The following is a 13,715-nucleotide window of genomic DNA, read 5'->3' as shown; positions in this document are numbered from 1 at the left end:
AACTAGACCACCTACTTGTACCATGCACAAGAATAAACTCAAAATGGATAAAGGACTTAAATGTAAGTCACAAAACCATAAAAATTGTATAAGAAAACATAAGCAGTAAAGTCAGACATTTCACATAGTGGAATTTTCACTGATACATCTCCGAGGGCAAGAGAAACAAAAGAAAGAATAAACAAATGGGACTACATCAAACTAAAAAGCTTCTTCACAGCAAAAGAAATCTGCCTCAAAATACAAAGGAACCCCAGAGTACGGGAGAACATATTTGCCAAGGATGTATCTGATAAGGGGCTAATTTCCAAAGTGTACAAAAAAACTCTTACAACTCAATAAGAGGAAGACACAATCCTATTAAAAAATGAAGAAAGGGCCTGAATAGACACTTCTCCAAAGAGGACATACAGATGGCCAAGAGACATATGAATAAATGCTCAAATCACTAATCACCAGAGAAATGCAAATTAAAACCACAATGAGGTAGCACTTCACACTTCTCATATCGGCTACCATCAATAAATCAACAAATGACATGTGCTGGTGAGGGTGTGGAGAAAGGGATACCCTGGTACACTGTTGGTGGGAATACAGACTGGTGCAGCCACTATGGAAAACAGTATGGAGGTTCCTTAAAAAATTAAAAATGGAGCTGCCTTTTGATCCAGTGATCCCACTTCTAGGAATATTTCCTAAGAATCCTAAAACACTAATCAGAAAGAATATATGCACCCCTATGTTCATAGCAGCACAATTTACAATAGCTAAGATCTGGAAACAGCCCAAGTGCCCATCAGTAGATGAGTGGGGCATTTACAACATGGAATACTATGCAGCTGTAAAGAAAATGGATCTCATACCCTTTGGGACAGTATGGACAGACCTGGAGAATATTATGCTAAACTAAATAAGCCAGGTAGAGGAAGAGAAACATCACATGATCTCACTTATATGTGGAATCTAAAGAACAAAATAGATTCAATGATATGGAAGCATGGATCAGACTGAGAAATCTCAGAGGGAAGGTGTGGGTGGGTGAGGAGACATTAAGCAAAGAATTTATATGCATATATGCATAACACAAAGACACAAACAATAGTGTGGTGAAGGACTGGGTAGGCGGGGGTTGGTAGGGGTGGAAAGAGTCAATGGGGAGAAAAGGGGACATCTGTAATATTTGAATAAAAATAAATAAATAAATAAATAAATAAATAAATAAATAAATAAATAAATAAATAAATAAATAAAAACAGAAGCTACAGAAGAAGGAAATATGTGCATTGTTCATGCTAGAGCAATCCTGCTTTCTATTTATTTGTCCCAGTTTACTGTCTGAGTATATAATGAGACATAACATCTTTAAGGTCTTACCATGTGTCAAAACATGCTAAGTACTTATTTTCACTATTTAACTTAATACACACCAGCATATAAGGTATATACTATTTTCATCCATTTTACAGATGGTTATTCAGACACCTTCAAGCTGAGGACCTTGCTCTTGGGTCTCACAACCAGTGTGGCTGAAGCAGGATGTAATCCACAACTGTCTGACACCAAGTGGACATCTTAAATCACTCTACCGTGTTTCTAAAACTGGGGTTGGCCAGCCCCCAGGGGTTTGTGTTCTCTCGATTCAGTGGAGTCTACAAAAATTTTCAGTTAGTGTTTGCATATCTAATTAGTCTACAAAGGACTGTTTTGCCAGCTATAAAGACAAACTTTTCCCAAAGAGAATGAAATTTTGGTTTCTTAATTCAGCTTTTCTGAAGACTAAGCCCAAGCAATGCTGAGGTGTCTTTGTAAGACTTCTTACATGAGAATTTTTTTCTTGTAAATTCCTGCATTTTGCTAACTTTACAATCCCTGTATTGTGTCACATGGATTCTCTTACTGTCAGAAAAAGGGCAGTCCACCTGTTTGAAAGGTATTCCAACTGACCTTGTTTTAGAAATCCTACCTAGAATTTATTTTAGGTCCTTAGATGCTATGTTTTAACTTATTTAGTTAACTTGAGCATTCAAAGGAGGGTTACTACTTAACTTTTTAGTTGGGTGCATGCCATAAAGCACCTAACATACTTCTGGACCTATATCAATTTTCCTGAGGGAAACACACATTAAAACATTATTTAATTTTCAGATGCTGGCTTAAAGCCAAGTACATTTATAAATAATTAAATCCTTCTGACACGTCGATGTCTCTATGAATTACTGAAAACCAGGCCAACTTATATCTTTCAAATATATATGCTCTGAAGCTAGGAAAACAGAAACTATTTATTACTGGACTACACAGTTGATTTGCTCATGTAATCATTTATTAACTTAAATAAGGCATTGTGATTTCTTGAGCACTGTCATTCTTTAAAACAGTGACTGTGGGTGGGCTTAGCTAGGAAATATAAGGTGTGGAACTCTTATTTGTGGCATTCAATTACTGTTGACTAACCATATATAGGGTGTCTCAAAAAATGTGTACACACTTTGAATAATTGTAAAGTCAGTGTTTATTAAAATACATTTCATTTTCAAAGTTGAGCTATCAGCTGTTAAAGTGTGTATACATTTTTTTGGACACAATAATTCTTATTTATTAATGAGGCCAGTCTAAAAAATCATTTTTTGCCTGGCCAGGTATGGCTCAGAGGTTGAGCGTCAACCTAGGATCCAGGCGATCAGGGTTCACTTCCCAGTCAGGGCACATGCCTGGGTTTCAGGCTCAATCCCCAGTCAGGGGTGTGTAGGAGGCAGCCGATCAATGACTAGCTCATTATTGATGTTGCTATCTCTCTCTCTCCCTCCCCTTTCCTCTCTCTGAAATCAATAAAGATATATTTAAAAAAATAAAAAGATAAAAAACCATTTTTCTCTGAGTAATAGAACTTTACATGGAACTGTAACAATTTTGTTAAGTTATTCTCTGTTTTGGGACTTTAATTCTACTTACTTTTGAATTCATATGCTATATAAAGTTCTACAGTATCAAGCACATACTACTTTTGGATACAGTAAGACAGAGGTGAGGCTGGTAAAATTGATCTCATTCTTCAAAATGCCTTTAATTTTATGAACTAAGGAGACCACTCAGAAAACACATATCTACTAAGTGAAGGTTGTGCTTCATAAAGATGCTGAACACTATTTAAGGGAGGGTTAGGATGAACAGGAGGTTAAAGCAATCAGGCTCTATAGTTCAGTACAGTGTTACCACTTTCTTTTCTCTTGAGAATTCCTTTTTGAGAGTGATTTCTTTTGAATCCTGCCCAGTTCTCTTGGTTCAGAAGCATTATTTATTATGTATCTTAAATGGCATCACAGGATCTATTCTTGGAAGTCTTTATTAGGCCTTAGGTTTACTTGTCTATAAGGCTGTTTACATCTTGTAAAATATCCATTCCTTCTTACTTTGGAGGCATTTTCTGCATACAAAACTTATAAGTATCTGGATAACTTGCCTAGGCACTCCAGTGCTCCACAGCACTGATCTTGAGTGGTGCTGGTTTGAGTGGGGTGTAAAACTAGAAACTCTGAATCCCTTCACCCTCTGAACTTCTCCCATATAAAATACATGATGTCAAGTAAAGCTTGAATTTCAGTTAGCAAATAAATTCAATTTATTTGCTAATTATGGCCTTCCTATTATAGACCACAGTCTCTTCTTATGCAAAATGTGGATAATATTGCTACCTACCTCTTAGGCTTGCACAAAACTTGGTGCATGTGTGTATATATTTTATTTTGGATAGCAATTCTTGTTAGGTAACTTGTCTTGACTATGCTCAACTATTAGAGAAAAGTGTTCTGATTCCAAGGACCCTAATGAGTAAAGTAGCCAATAATAATGTAAACATTATATGAAAAATATAAATATCAACACAGTTGCCATATGCCAACTTTTTTATTAATAAACAGTGGGAAGCTTACTATTTACATCAGTACTTCTATGTTTATTTAAGGCTGAAAATAAAAGTCAGGGAGGTAGACATTTCTCATAATGTTTCTAGTAAGTCTATTTTTTAAACTTTATTTTATTGTTTAGAGTATTACAGATGTCCTCCATTTTCCCCCCTCCACTGATCTCCCACCCCATCCCAGGCCTTCACCTGTCTATTGTCTGTGTCCAGGGGCTATGCCTAATTTGTACTTCTAAATCCCTTCACCTTTTTCACCCATCCCCCCAACCCCCCTCCCATCTGACAACCATCAAAATGTTCTCTGTATTTATGAGTCTGTTTCTGTTCTGCTTCTTCATTTTTTTTGGTTTTTAGATTCAATTGTTGATAGATATGCACTTATTGCCACATTATTATGCATATTCTTTATTTTTTTTTTTTTAGTTCTTCTTAAAAAGACCCTTTAACATTTCATGTAACACCGGTTTGGTGCTTTTTCTTGTCTGGGAAACTCTACCTGTCTTTGAGTCTAAATGATAGCTTTGCTGGGTAACCTTGGTTGTAGGTCCTTGCTTTTCATCACTTTGAATATTTCTTTCCACTTCCTCCTGGCCTGCAAAGTTTCTGTTGAGAAAACAGCTGACAGTCGTATGGGCGCTACCTTGTAGGTAACTAACTGCTTTTCTCTTGCTGCTTTTAAGATTCTCTCATTGTCTTTAATCTTTGGTATTTTAATTGTGATTTGTCTTGGTGTGGGCCTCTTTGGGTCCTCTTGTTTGGGACTCTCTGTGCTTCCTGGACTTGTAAGTCTATTTCTGTCATTATTTTTTCAAATAGGTTTTTAATTTCCTGCTCCCTCTCTTCTCCTTCCAGCACTCCAATGATGCAAATGTTGGTATGCTTGAAGTTTCCCAGAGGCTCCTTACACTATCTTCATATTTTTGGATTCTTTTTGCTGTCAATTGGCTGCTTTTTGCTTCCTATGTTCCAAGTTCTTGATTTGATTTTTGGTGTCCTCTACTCTATTGTTGATTTTCTGTAAATTATTCCTTATTTCAGTTAGTGTATCCTTCATTTCTGACTGGTCCTTTTTTATGTTGTTGATGCTTTAAGTTCCTTGAAGTTCTCAGTAAGTTTCTTGAGCATCCTTAAAATCATTGTTTTGAATTCTTATCTGGTAGTTTCTTGCTTGCATTTAGTCCTTTCTTTGAGATTTCACCTATCCTTTCATTTGTGACATGTTTCGTTGTCTCCACATTTTTTGCTGCTTTCTTGTGTTTGTATCTATGTATTAAGTAGAGCTGTTATGTCTCCTGGAATTGGTAGAGTGGGCTTGCATAGAGGTGTTCTATAAGGCCCAGTGGCTCAGCCTCCCCAGTCACCTGAGCTGGGCACTCCACAGGTGTGCCCCTGTGTGAGCTCTTTGCACTGTCCTATTGTAGTTGAGTTTTGGTTGATGTTGGCATCACTGGGAGGGATTGACCCCCAGGCCAACTAGTTGTGAGGATCAGCTGTGAGTATAGCAGAAGAGCTGCTGTGCAGGAGCTAACCCTATGGAGCAAGACATGCTTTAGTGGGGCTTTGGTGCCAAGGGCTCAGCAAAGGAACAATGGCCTCTGCCAGCAGTTCTGTCTGGGAGAAAGCTGCCTCTCCAGCTCTCTCCCTGATTCCAGACAAGTTAGTTCCTCCCCAAAAGTCCCAGATGCTGCCCCAGGGCTGGAGCTCAGAGAGAGTCCAAGTAAGTCCATGCGCAGGCCCTTTAAGAGGAACTGCCTGGGGCCAGCAGGCTCTGTGTCTCTCAGCCACAATCCCACTAGTTCTTACAGCTGGAAGTTCTCTTCCCAGTACTGGAACCCTGGACTGGGGGGATTCCCTTTGTTTCCTTAGGGAAACCTCCACAGCCAAGATATCCCTCTCAACTTTTGTCTGCTACACATGGGTGTGGGACTAGCCAGTCCTGATTCTGCCCGACCCCTCCACTCCTTGTACCAGTCTCTATGTGCTTCTTCTTTAAGTTCCTAGTTGTATGACTTCCATTCAGCTAGATTTCAGGTGGTCTTGAAGGATGATTGTTCTGTATTTTAGTTGTAACTTTGATGTGGTTGTGGGGTGCAGTGAATACAGCATTTACCTATGCTGCCATCTTGACTGGAACTTGTAAGTCTATTTTTTAAGTCATTAATTCAAACATATCATAGAAGATTTGAACTCTGGAATCTGTCACTGTTTTACAGTGGACTCTAGAAAAATTAGCAATGCATAAAAATGAAACTTAAGTATTTAATTTCTCTTACATTGTTTAATACCTGCCTACTGCTTCACAGAGACATCAAAGTATCTTAGCACAGTATTCAAGGCTCTCCAGATCTTGCTGCGACTCGAGTTTGGAACCTCAGTTCCTATTAATTCTCAGTCATGAGCTCCACCCTAGGACCATTGTCATTCCTCAACTGTGATGTTCTTTCCTTTCCAGTACGTTTCTTAGTCTTGTAGTCCCTTCATCCTGGGAAGCATTTTCCCCAACTCACCCACGGGAAATCTTTATCTCCAGCTCAAACACCCAGTTGTTTTATGATACAACCTTTCTTTCCTCAGCTAACTGGTCCTTTGACTGATTTTCCTATTCCACGCCCTAGCATAGAGCTTGCCTCACAGTTGTATTTCATTTGTCTCCCTAAAATTTAGTTCCTTGTGGTCAGGGATTTCTGTTTTATTCTTTTCTACATATAGCTTAGTACCCAAAATAGCTTTTCCCAAAGTAATTGGATAATAAATTATCTGTTGAAACAAGTTTAGTCCAATAGAACACAGGAATAGTGTTCTCAAACTTGCAGTATCATTAGTTGAAATTTTGTGAATCCACTAAAAAAGGCTAAGTTGCACTGAGCTATTCATAATGATTAGTAGTTATATTTTTGACATTTAAAAATGCTTTCCCTATTGTTTAAAAAATGATATGTATTTATTTTATTAAACTTGTAAAATAAAGACACAGCCTGGCCAGCGTGGCTCAGTGGTTGAGCATCCAAGAGATCACGGCCTGATTCCCTGGTCAGGGCACATGCCAGGGCTGTGGGCTCGATTCCCAGTAGGGAGTGTGTAGGAAGCAGCTAATAAATGACTTTCTCATCACTGATGTCTCTCTCTCTCTCTCTCTCTCTCTCTCTCCCCCCCCGTCCTCTCTCTGAAATCAATGAAGACATATTAAAAAACACACACACACACAAAGGGGAAAAAAATAATTGGTGGGCTATCTTCCAAGGGTGATGGCTGCTGCTGCTGCTCCTTTGTTTAAAACACAGAAATACTCTGTATGTGTGTGTGTGTGTCTCAGAAATTCTCAACAGAGACAACATGGAAATATAGATAAGGACATATGGGTGAACACAACTGGATTTGAAACCCCCAAGCCCACACTTTATGATTGTGTGACATTGGGTTAGTCACTTCAACCCTCCTAGACCCAGTTTCTCATTTGAAATATGGGAATATGAATACTGGTGGGTTTTTTTGTTCCTATATGGGTTTTTGAAAGATCAAATTATAAAACATTTGACAGTATTTTGCACATTAGCAAATACTATATGCTTGGCTGGTTTGTTTATTTGCTTACTTATTTATTGATTGATTTTAGAAAGAGGAAAGGGGCAAGGGAGAGAGAAACATCGATTTGTTGTTCACTTATTTATGCAATCATTGGTTGATTTTTATATGTGCCCTGACTGGGATCAAACCCCCAACCTTGGTATACTGGGACAATGCTCTAACCAACTGAACTATCCAGCCAGGACCTATATGCCTGTTTTTTTTTATTTTATTAGTATGTTAAACTGTACCAAAGATGAGTCTATGGATACATATAGAGATCAGACTGAATAGTTCAAGCTGAACTAAGTAATAGTTCAAATTGAATTTGTGCTTATCGCTATTACTTAAGTTACAGATAACCTTCACTTCACTAAAGGGAAAGGAACTAACTTTTATTGAGTGCCTACTATGTGCCAGGTTCTCTGCTATTTACCTTATGTTTGTCTTCCTACAGCACCATATGATACACTTTTACACATGATAGAACCTGAACTTCAGTGAGCAAAGCCACTGGTATTGCACAACTAAGACTAATGTAAGTCTTGTTTCAAATCCCATGTTCTATCTTTATCATACTAAGAGATATCTTTTAGGGAAAGTGTTTTTATGGAATTCCTCTTATTCTTATTATGAAAATGTCCAGTGATTGAAGGGCAGTATTTGGTTGGATATGTGGAACATTTTGATCTATGTTCTCTTAGGGAAGGTAAAAGAAGTTGTGATTATTTCATCTAGGGGAAAAAGTGGACTAATTTAAAAGCCATTTTCAACTCTTGAAAGGAAACAAATGGTGGCTATTGACCAAGTAACTTTTGCTTGTAATTTACTTAAACTTATCCTAAAATATAATTTAGAAGTTTTCATAGCATGGCTTCTTTAGACCTAAAAAGAACTGCTGAAAGAAGCTGTGGAATGTCTTTTTTGATAGAATGTTTGTGTTGAAGAAGGTAAATTGATCTTTTTAGGACTCTTTGGAGGTAGAAAACAAGACTCAGTCAAGGATGAGTTTCAAGTAAACATGAAGAAACATCATTACAAATTCTGCCAAAGCTATGATTAAGATAAAATGATACAACAGCACCAAAGATCTAAAATGATATTACCATACAGAGACACATGAGGGTGCTCTAACCAGCTGTTATAATAAATGAATTAAACTCAAATATTAGGGAAAAATTAAGGTCTTTTGTGAAAGTCAGTGCTGAATTCTGATTTATAGCATTGGTTAAAAAGAATAGTCTTGGAATAGATTTTTTTAAAAAATAAAATGTATTGGTTCCCCCCCCACCACCACCATTTTTAAAAGAAGATATTCATATTAGATAATTTTGGAAATACTGAAAAGCACAAAGAAGAAATAAGAATGGGCTGATGTTGTGGTCAACCCTGGGTGGCTGGAGTTTTCTAGAGCCAGGCCAGCTGAAGGCTTAACTCAGGAAGCCTGCCCTCAAACACAAGCCCAGCCTGTTCTAATTTTGATTCCACAGACCTTCTGCTTGTACCAAGGGGGAGTAGGAAACGGGGGTCTAATGACTGCAAGAAGAGAATTAGAGACGCATGTTTATCTCAATACATTTACTCTCATTAAAGTTCATATTCACTGACATCATGCATCTCCTTGAAAAAGTCTGCCCACCCACCATTAATTAAAGCCACATTTTAAAAAGCCAGTGTGTGCACTTTTATTCCAATCAAAAGTAGCCTCCTCAGTTTTGCAGAGTAGGCAGGAGAATATCTGAGGCCTGACAGCTGTTCACCTCTACACAGTGAGGAATCATGTGATTTACATTAAAAGTCATGTTTTTTCAGAGCCTACAAGATAATAGCTAAGATCTGTGGTCTTGAAGAGTTGAAACATTCAATATCTAATAAACTATTAAGCATAATTAACATTTATTTTGACGCGTCAACATTCTTTTGGATACAATGTATGACCATATGCCTTTATCTTTACAAATAATCTGAGAGATCTAACTATATTTCCTGCTTGAGTAATTAAACAGCACACTCCTATCAAAGACACCACACTTTATTGATACATGCGGTATCAATGTCAAAACAAAGGTCAATGTAAATTTTTTCTCTCCAAACTATTGCACAAACAGTAATTACCAATAGTTGTAGGGTTGCACAACCACAGTCTATATTTTTGGCAGTAGTCATTATAAATTAATAAATTCATGAATATAAGGAATGTTGACTTTTAAAGTTCAAGAAAGGTACTATTTGTAAATAGTTCAGGTCACACTCATCTTATTCCATGTCTTAACGAAGAGTTATTTCCTTTCAACTCCTGTTAAATGAGATTTGGTCTTTCTGTGAGCTTAGTAAAAGAGTTTTCATCCAAACAGATCTGCATTTTTCTCTTCTTTTTCATGTTAAAGACACCCTGGCAGACCTTTCAATTTTATGTTGATTTTTCTTTATATATTAATATCAAGCACATTTTAATTTTGTGCTGACAAAAGACAAATTATGGTTATCTCTTCTCACTGACAATTAGATTATTCTCGGATGGCTCTGACTAAATTTTTTTTTTCCATGCAAAAAGAATGATACTAGTTTTATTCACAATAGCAAAAAATGGAAACAAGATAACAGAAAAGTAAATTGTGGTTGATTACTGGGAAGAGGCTGAAGGGGACTTTCTAGAATACTGGAAATATATATCTTATCTAATCACACAAGTGTGTGGGTATCTATATATGTGAAAATAAGTATAAATATATGAAAATAAATGTTGAGCTATACACAAGATTAGTGTGTTTCCCACAGTTTACATATTTTATGCCTTGATTAATCTGACTAAATATTTCATTAGCTCAGCCAGTTTATGCTTTTTACCAAAGGCATAATGTACAACATTCAGATTCTCTAGTTATTGTGGTCATGCCATAATGCAGAAAGGCATGGTTTATCAATGGATCTGAACACTGTACTTTTAATGGCTTCATCCTATGCCACAAAACCCCTGGGCTAGGAGTTGAGGCCTGAGTTCTAGTCCTGAGTTTTCTACTGATTCTCCATATGACCTTGAGACCCGAGGGCTTATTTCCTCATCTAATAAATAGGGAGTAGAGAGTGAATACTGACCAGTGAATTCACAGCCCAGAGGTTAATAAGGACCAGAGGATAAGGGATAGAGTACCCCTTTGGGGCCATGTCTTCCCTTGGTCTACTTATTCAGTACCAGAAATCCCAAGGTAAGTCTGGTTCTAAAAAAAGCATCCCTGACCCTAGAAAAAGCCAGTAAACCATGCTTACTGAGTTGCTTTCATGATATGTTTGAGAAGTTCTGGGCCTTGATATCCTTTAGATACAAGCATTCAACGTTCCATTGGTACGTGGGATGAAGCACTAGCTAGCCTCACCCACAGATTATATCTTTTGTTTAGATGATATAGTATCCAGAGGGACCATAAAACACTTGTCTCTACACAATGCCAAAAGCAATGGGCGGGTTCCTTCAGCTCAGCTGTGGGAAGAAAGGTGGAGCATGGGTGGGGTATTTCAACCCAGTCTGTGGTATTCTTTTTGTTGTTATTGTTAATCCTCACTGGACGATATTTTTTCCATTGCTTTTTAGAGAGTAGAAGGGAGGGAGGGAGGGTGGGGACAAAGAAACAGAAACATTGGTGTGAGAGAGACACAGCGATTGGCTGCCTCCTCCTGCAAGCGCCCTGACTGGGAATAGAACCTGCGACCCTTTGGAGGTGTAGGGGCTGACGCTCTAACCACTGAGCACACAGGCCAGGGCCAGTCTACGGTATTCTTTAGAACAAACAGCTTGGGGCTGGGGGACAGTGGGAATTTGTGACTATATGGCACTTTATCAACTCTAGGAAAGTTTAAGATAAGCACTGCTTAAGGGACTATAACGCCATGTAGTCAGCAAAATGAGCAGCACTGTAGTCCATACCTTCCTGCCGGCTCTGTTGTTGTGCAGATTCATCAAGGCTCTGGCATCCTTGCCTTTCCTTTCCTTGGCATCCACAAATGCTCGAGCAAATTTGATCCCATAGTCAATGTTATCACTGCAGCCACCCCAGTCGAAGGTGCCCTTGCTGTCCTTGGCGCTTCCCTTCTTCTTTGGATCACAGGAACAGGATTTTAATTCTCCTTGGCTACAGGCCCTGGTGATGGCAAATACAACTCCAGCTGAGGAGATGGCATAAACAAAGGCAGATTCCCGACTACCTGAAACAAAAATGCTCTTCTTAAAAGTGGTCTGGAGTTGCTTTCTCTGAATAACTTTCAGATGATGGCTAGTTAACACTTGTTCTGCCTCTAACATACTTCAACACTAGACAAAAAGGTACTGGCATTCTTGAAGGATTCTTTTCTAGAGCCAAAGCTTTCTTTAATATGAATCATCACCATCTAATGTAAGCTGTTATCAATTTAGATACCAGTATGACAACTATCCTTAATGTAAACAGTAAAAAAGAAAGTGCAGCAAAAGCCTGCCTTGCCCAGCTCCTGACTTCACGTTGGCCTCATACACATGCTTGCTTAACCTAGAATCCTACATGTTCTAGAAGAGAGCATAACATTTTTGTTTTTCATCTGTAACATATAATCTGAATTCTACAATTCTATCATTCCATAATATATTTTGGTATTCATTATACAACATGAATAAAATCTTGGAAAAAACCTCCCAAGCCTCCAGGCATTACTGAAGACACTCATATGCATTTAAATGATAGAGACTGAAATACTGAATTAAAAAAAAATCTAAGGGCTGAGGTGGGAAGAGAATTCAAGGCAGTGAGCAGCCCCCTGTGCTAACACTGGAGAGCTCTGGCTTGGCATTAACTTTCACAAGTAATTGGGAGACTGTTGAAGGCAAATGCAATATCCTACAGTTACATACTACGTCTAACTATTAAGGTGAATTAACTTTCTTCTGGAACACCTGCACTAATCACTGGTATTGGGTAAAAGACAGTGAAAAGCTTTTCTTTGGTTTTTCTGGAAAGAAACAAATTTACCGCCTATAATTAGACTTGGGCAAGAACCCTTTGGGGTGATTTCTTAGAATTGTTCTTTATTAGCACACAGGCTACTTTTACTTACAGGCTGAAAGGTACATATTTCAGTGCAATAACTACATTAAATTATTTTAATAATCTGTAGTAACTCATAACACAGTGTTGGGGTACAGTGACAGATATAAGGCTCTTTAGGGTCTGTGTACACCTCATTTTTCAAGGGGAGCTGTATTTCATTGTTATTAGCATGCCTTTTTATTAATGGTTGCTGCAGCAAATATATTAACAATCAAAATACAGGCTGAACAGCCTCATGCCAATGCAAGGCAGAAAACAGAGCCATTTGGTGATTCAGTATGTCAAGACGAGTGTGACTTTTTGAACCACACAGCTGGGAGTACAAACCACCTTTCCACATCGGAGCCCTTGGTTCTGTTTGTCATTCAGTGCTAAAATTTATTAGATGCCCCTTGCAGTATTTGCTCTGCTAGTCTCATTATTAAAAATCAGGAAAACATATCTACACCATATTAAATGGCACTTACGTCAGTCTTCCAAAAATATCTCCCCCCGACCTCCAACCATCATAAGAAGAAATTAGTCATGCTCTGTAGTTAGGTAAAATCAATTATATGAATATTTGCTATAGGTAGCAGGTAGTGCTCTCCAGAGAGAAACGTGATGGTCGTGAAAACTGTTTTAAAGTGCCGGCTTATAAGGACCACAGATTTTCTAAGTGGAATTGAGATGTTTTGTAAAAAATGGTGACTAACAGATGTTAATGTGGTTTAATCTCAGGTGGTAGCTCTCAGATAAATGAGATTTTTATTATACCCATTTTACAGTTTAGGAAAATATCTTATCAGTAGTTACCCCACTGAGCTGCTAAAGCCTGGTTTTGGATTGGAGCTCAGTGTCCACATTTAGAAATATCACGTGGAGGGAAAACTCCCAAATGCTTAATGTACTTAGCACCAGTTTTATTTTTTAATGAGAAAGAAGAGAAATTTTATGAGGTGCTCTTTTAGGGGGGAATATGGACAATGTCAATGATAGACTGCCAGCAGCCAGACAGTATTTTGAAAGCAGAAGAGGAATAAATTGTCTAGCAAAGCATTCACCCTGGCTTCACATGCAAACAATTACACTGACCTATTGACTGAAAGGGAAAAACACCACTTAAAGTCTGCTACATTTCAGAAATAATTTCCAAAGCAAAAATACCTTTAGAATAT

The 13,715-nt window shown here is 38.0% G+C and overlaps 1 protein-coding gene across 1 annotated transcript in view; it reads right to left on the bottom strand.

Moving 5' to 3' along the window:
* The window catches only part of WNT2 (Wnt family member 2), a 76,989-nt gene that overhangs the window by 57,121 nt on the left and 6,153 nt on the right, over window positions 1-13,715 (bottom strand). Inside the window, exon 3 of the mRNA XM_016196923.2 lies at window positions 11,406-11,683. Coding sequence (XP_016052409.2) covers window positions 11,406-11,683 — 278 coding nt within the window. The remainder of the gene's footprint in view (window positions 1-11,405; window positions 11,684-13,715) is intronic.

The sequence above is a fragment of the Miniopterus natalensis genome, chromosome 10 (genome assembly GCF_054644295.1).
Source record: "Miniopterus natalensis isolate mMinNat1 chromosome 10, mMinNat1.hap1, whole genome shotgun sequence".
NCBI classification, from domain to species: Eukaryota; Metazoa; Chordata; class Mammalia; order Chiroptera; family Miniopteridae; genus Miniopterus; species Miniopterus natalensis.
Note: the sequence above shows the minus strand (reverse complement) of the source record. Positions and strands in the feature narration are given on the sequence as shown.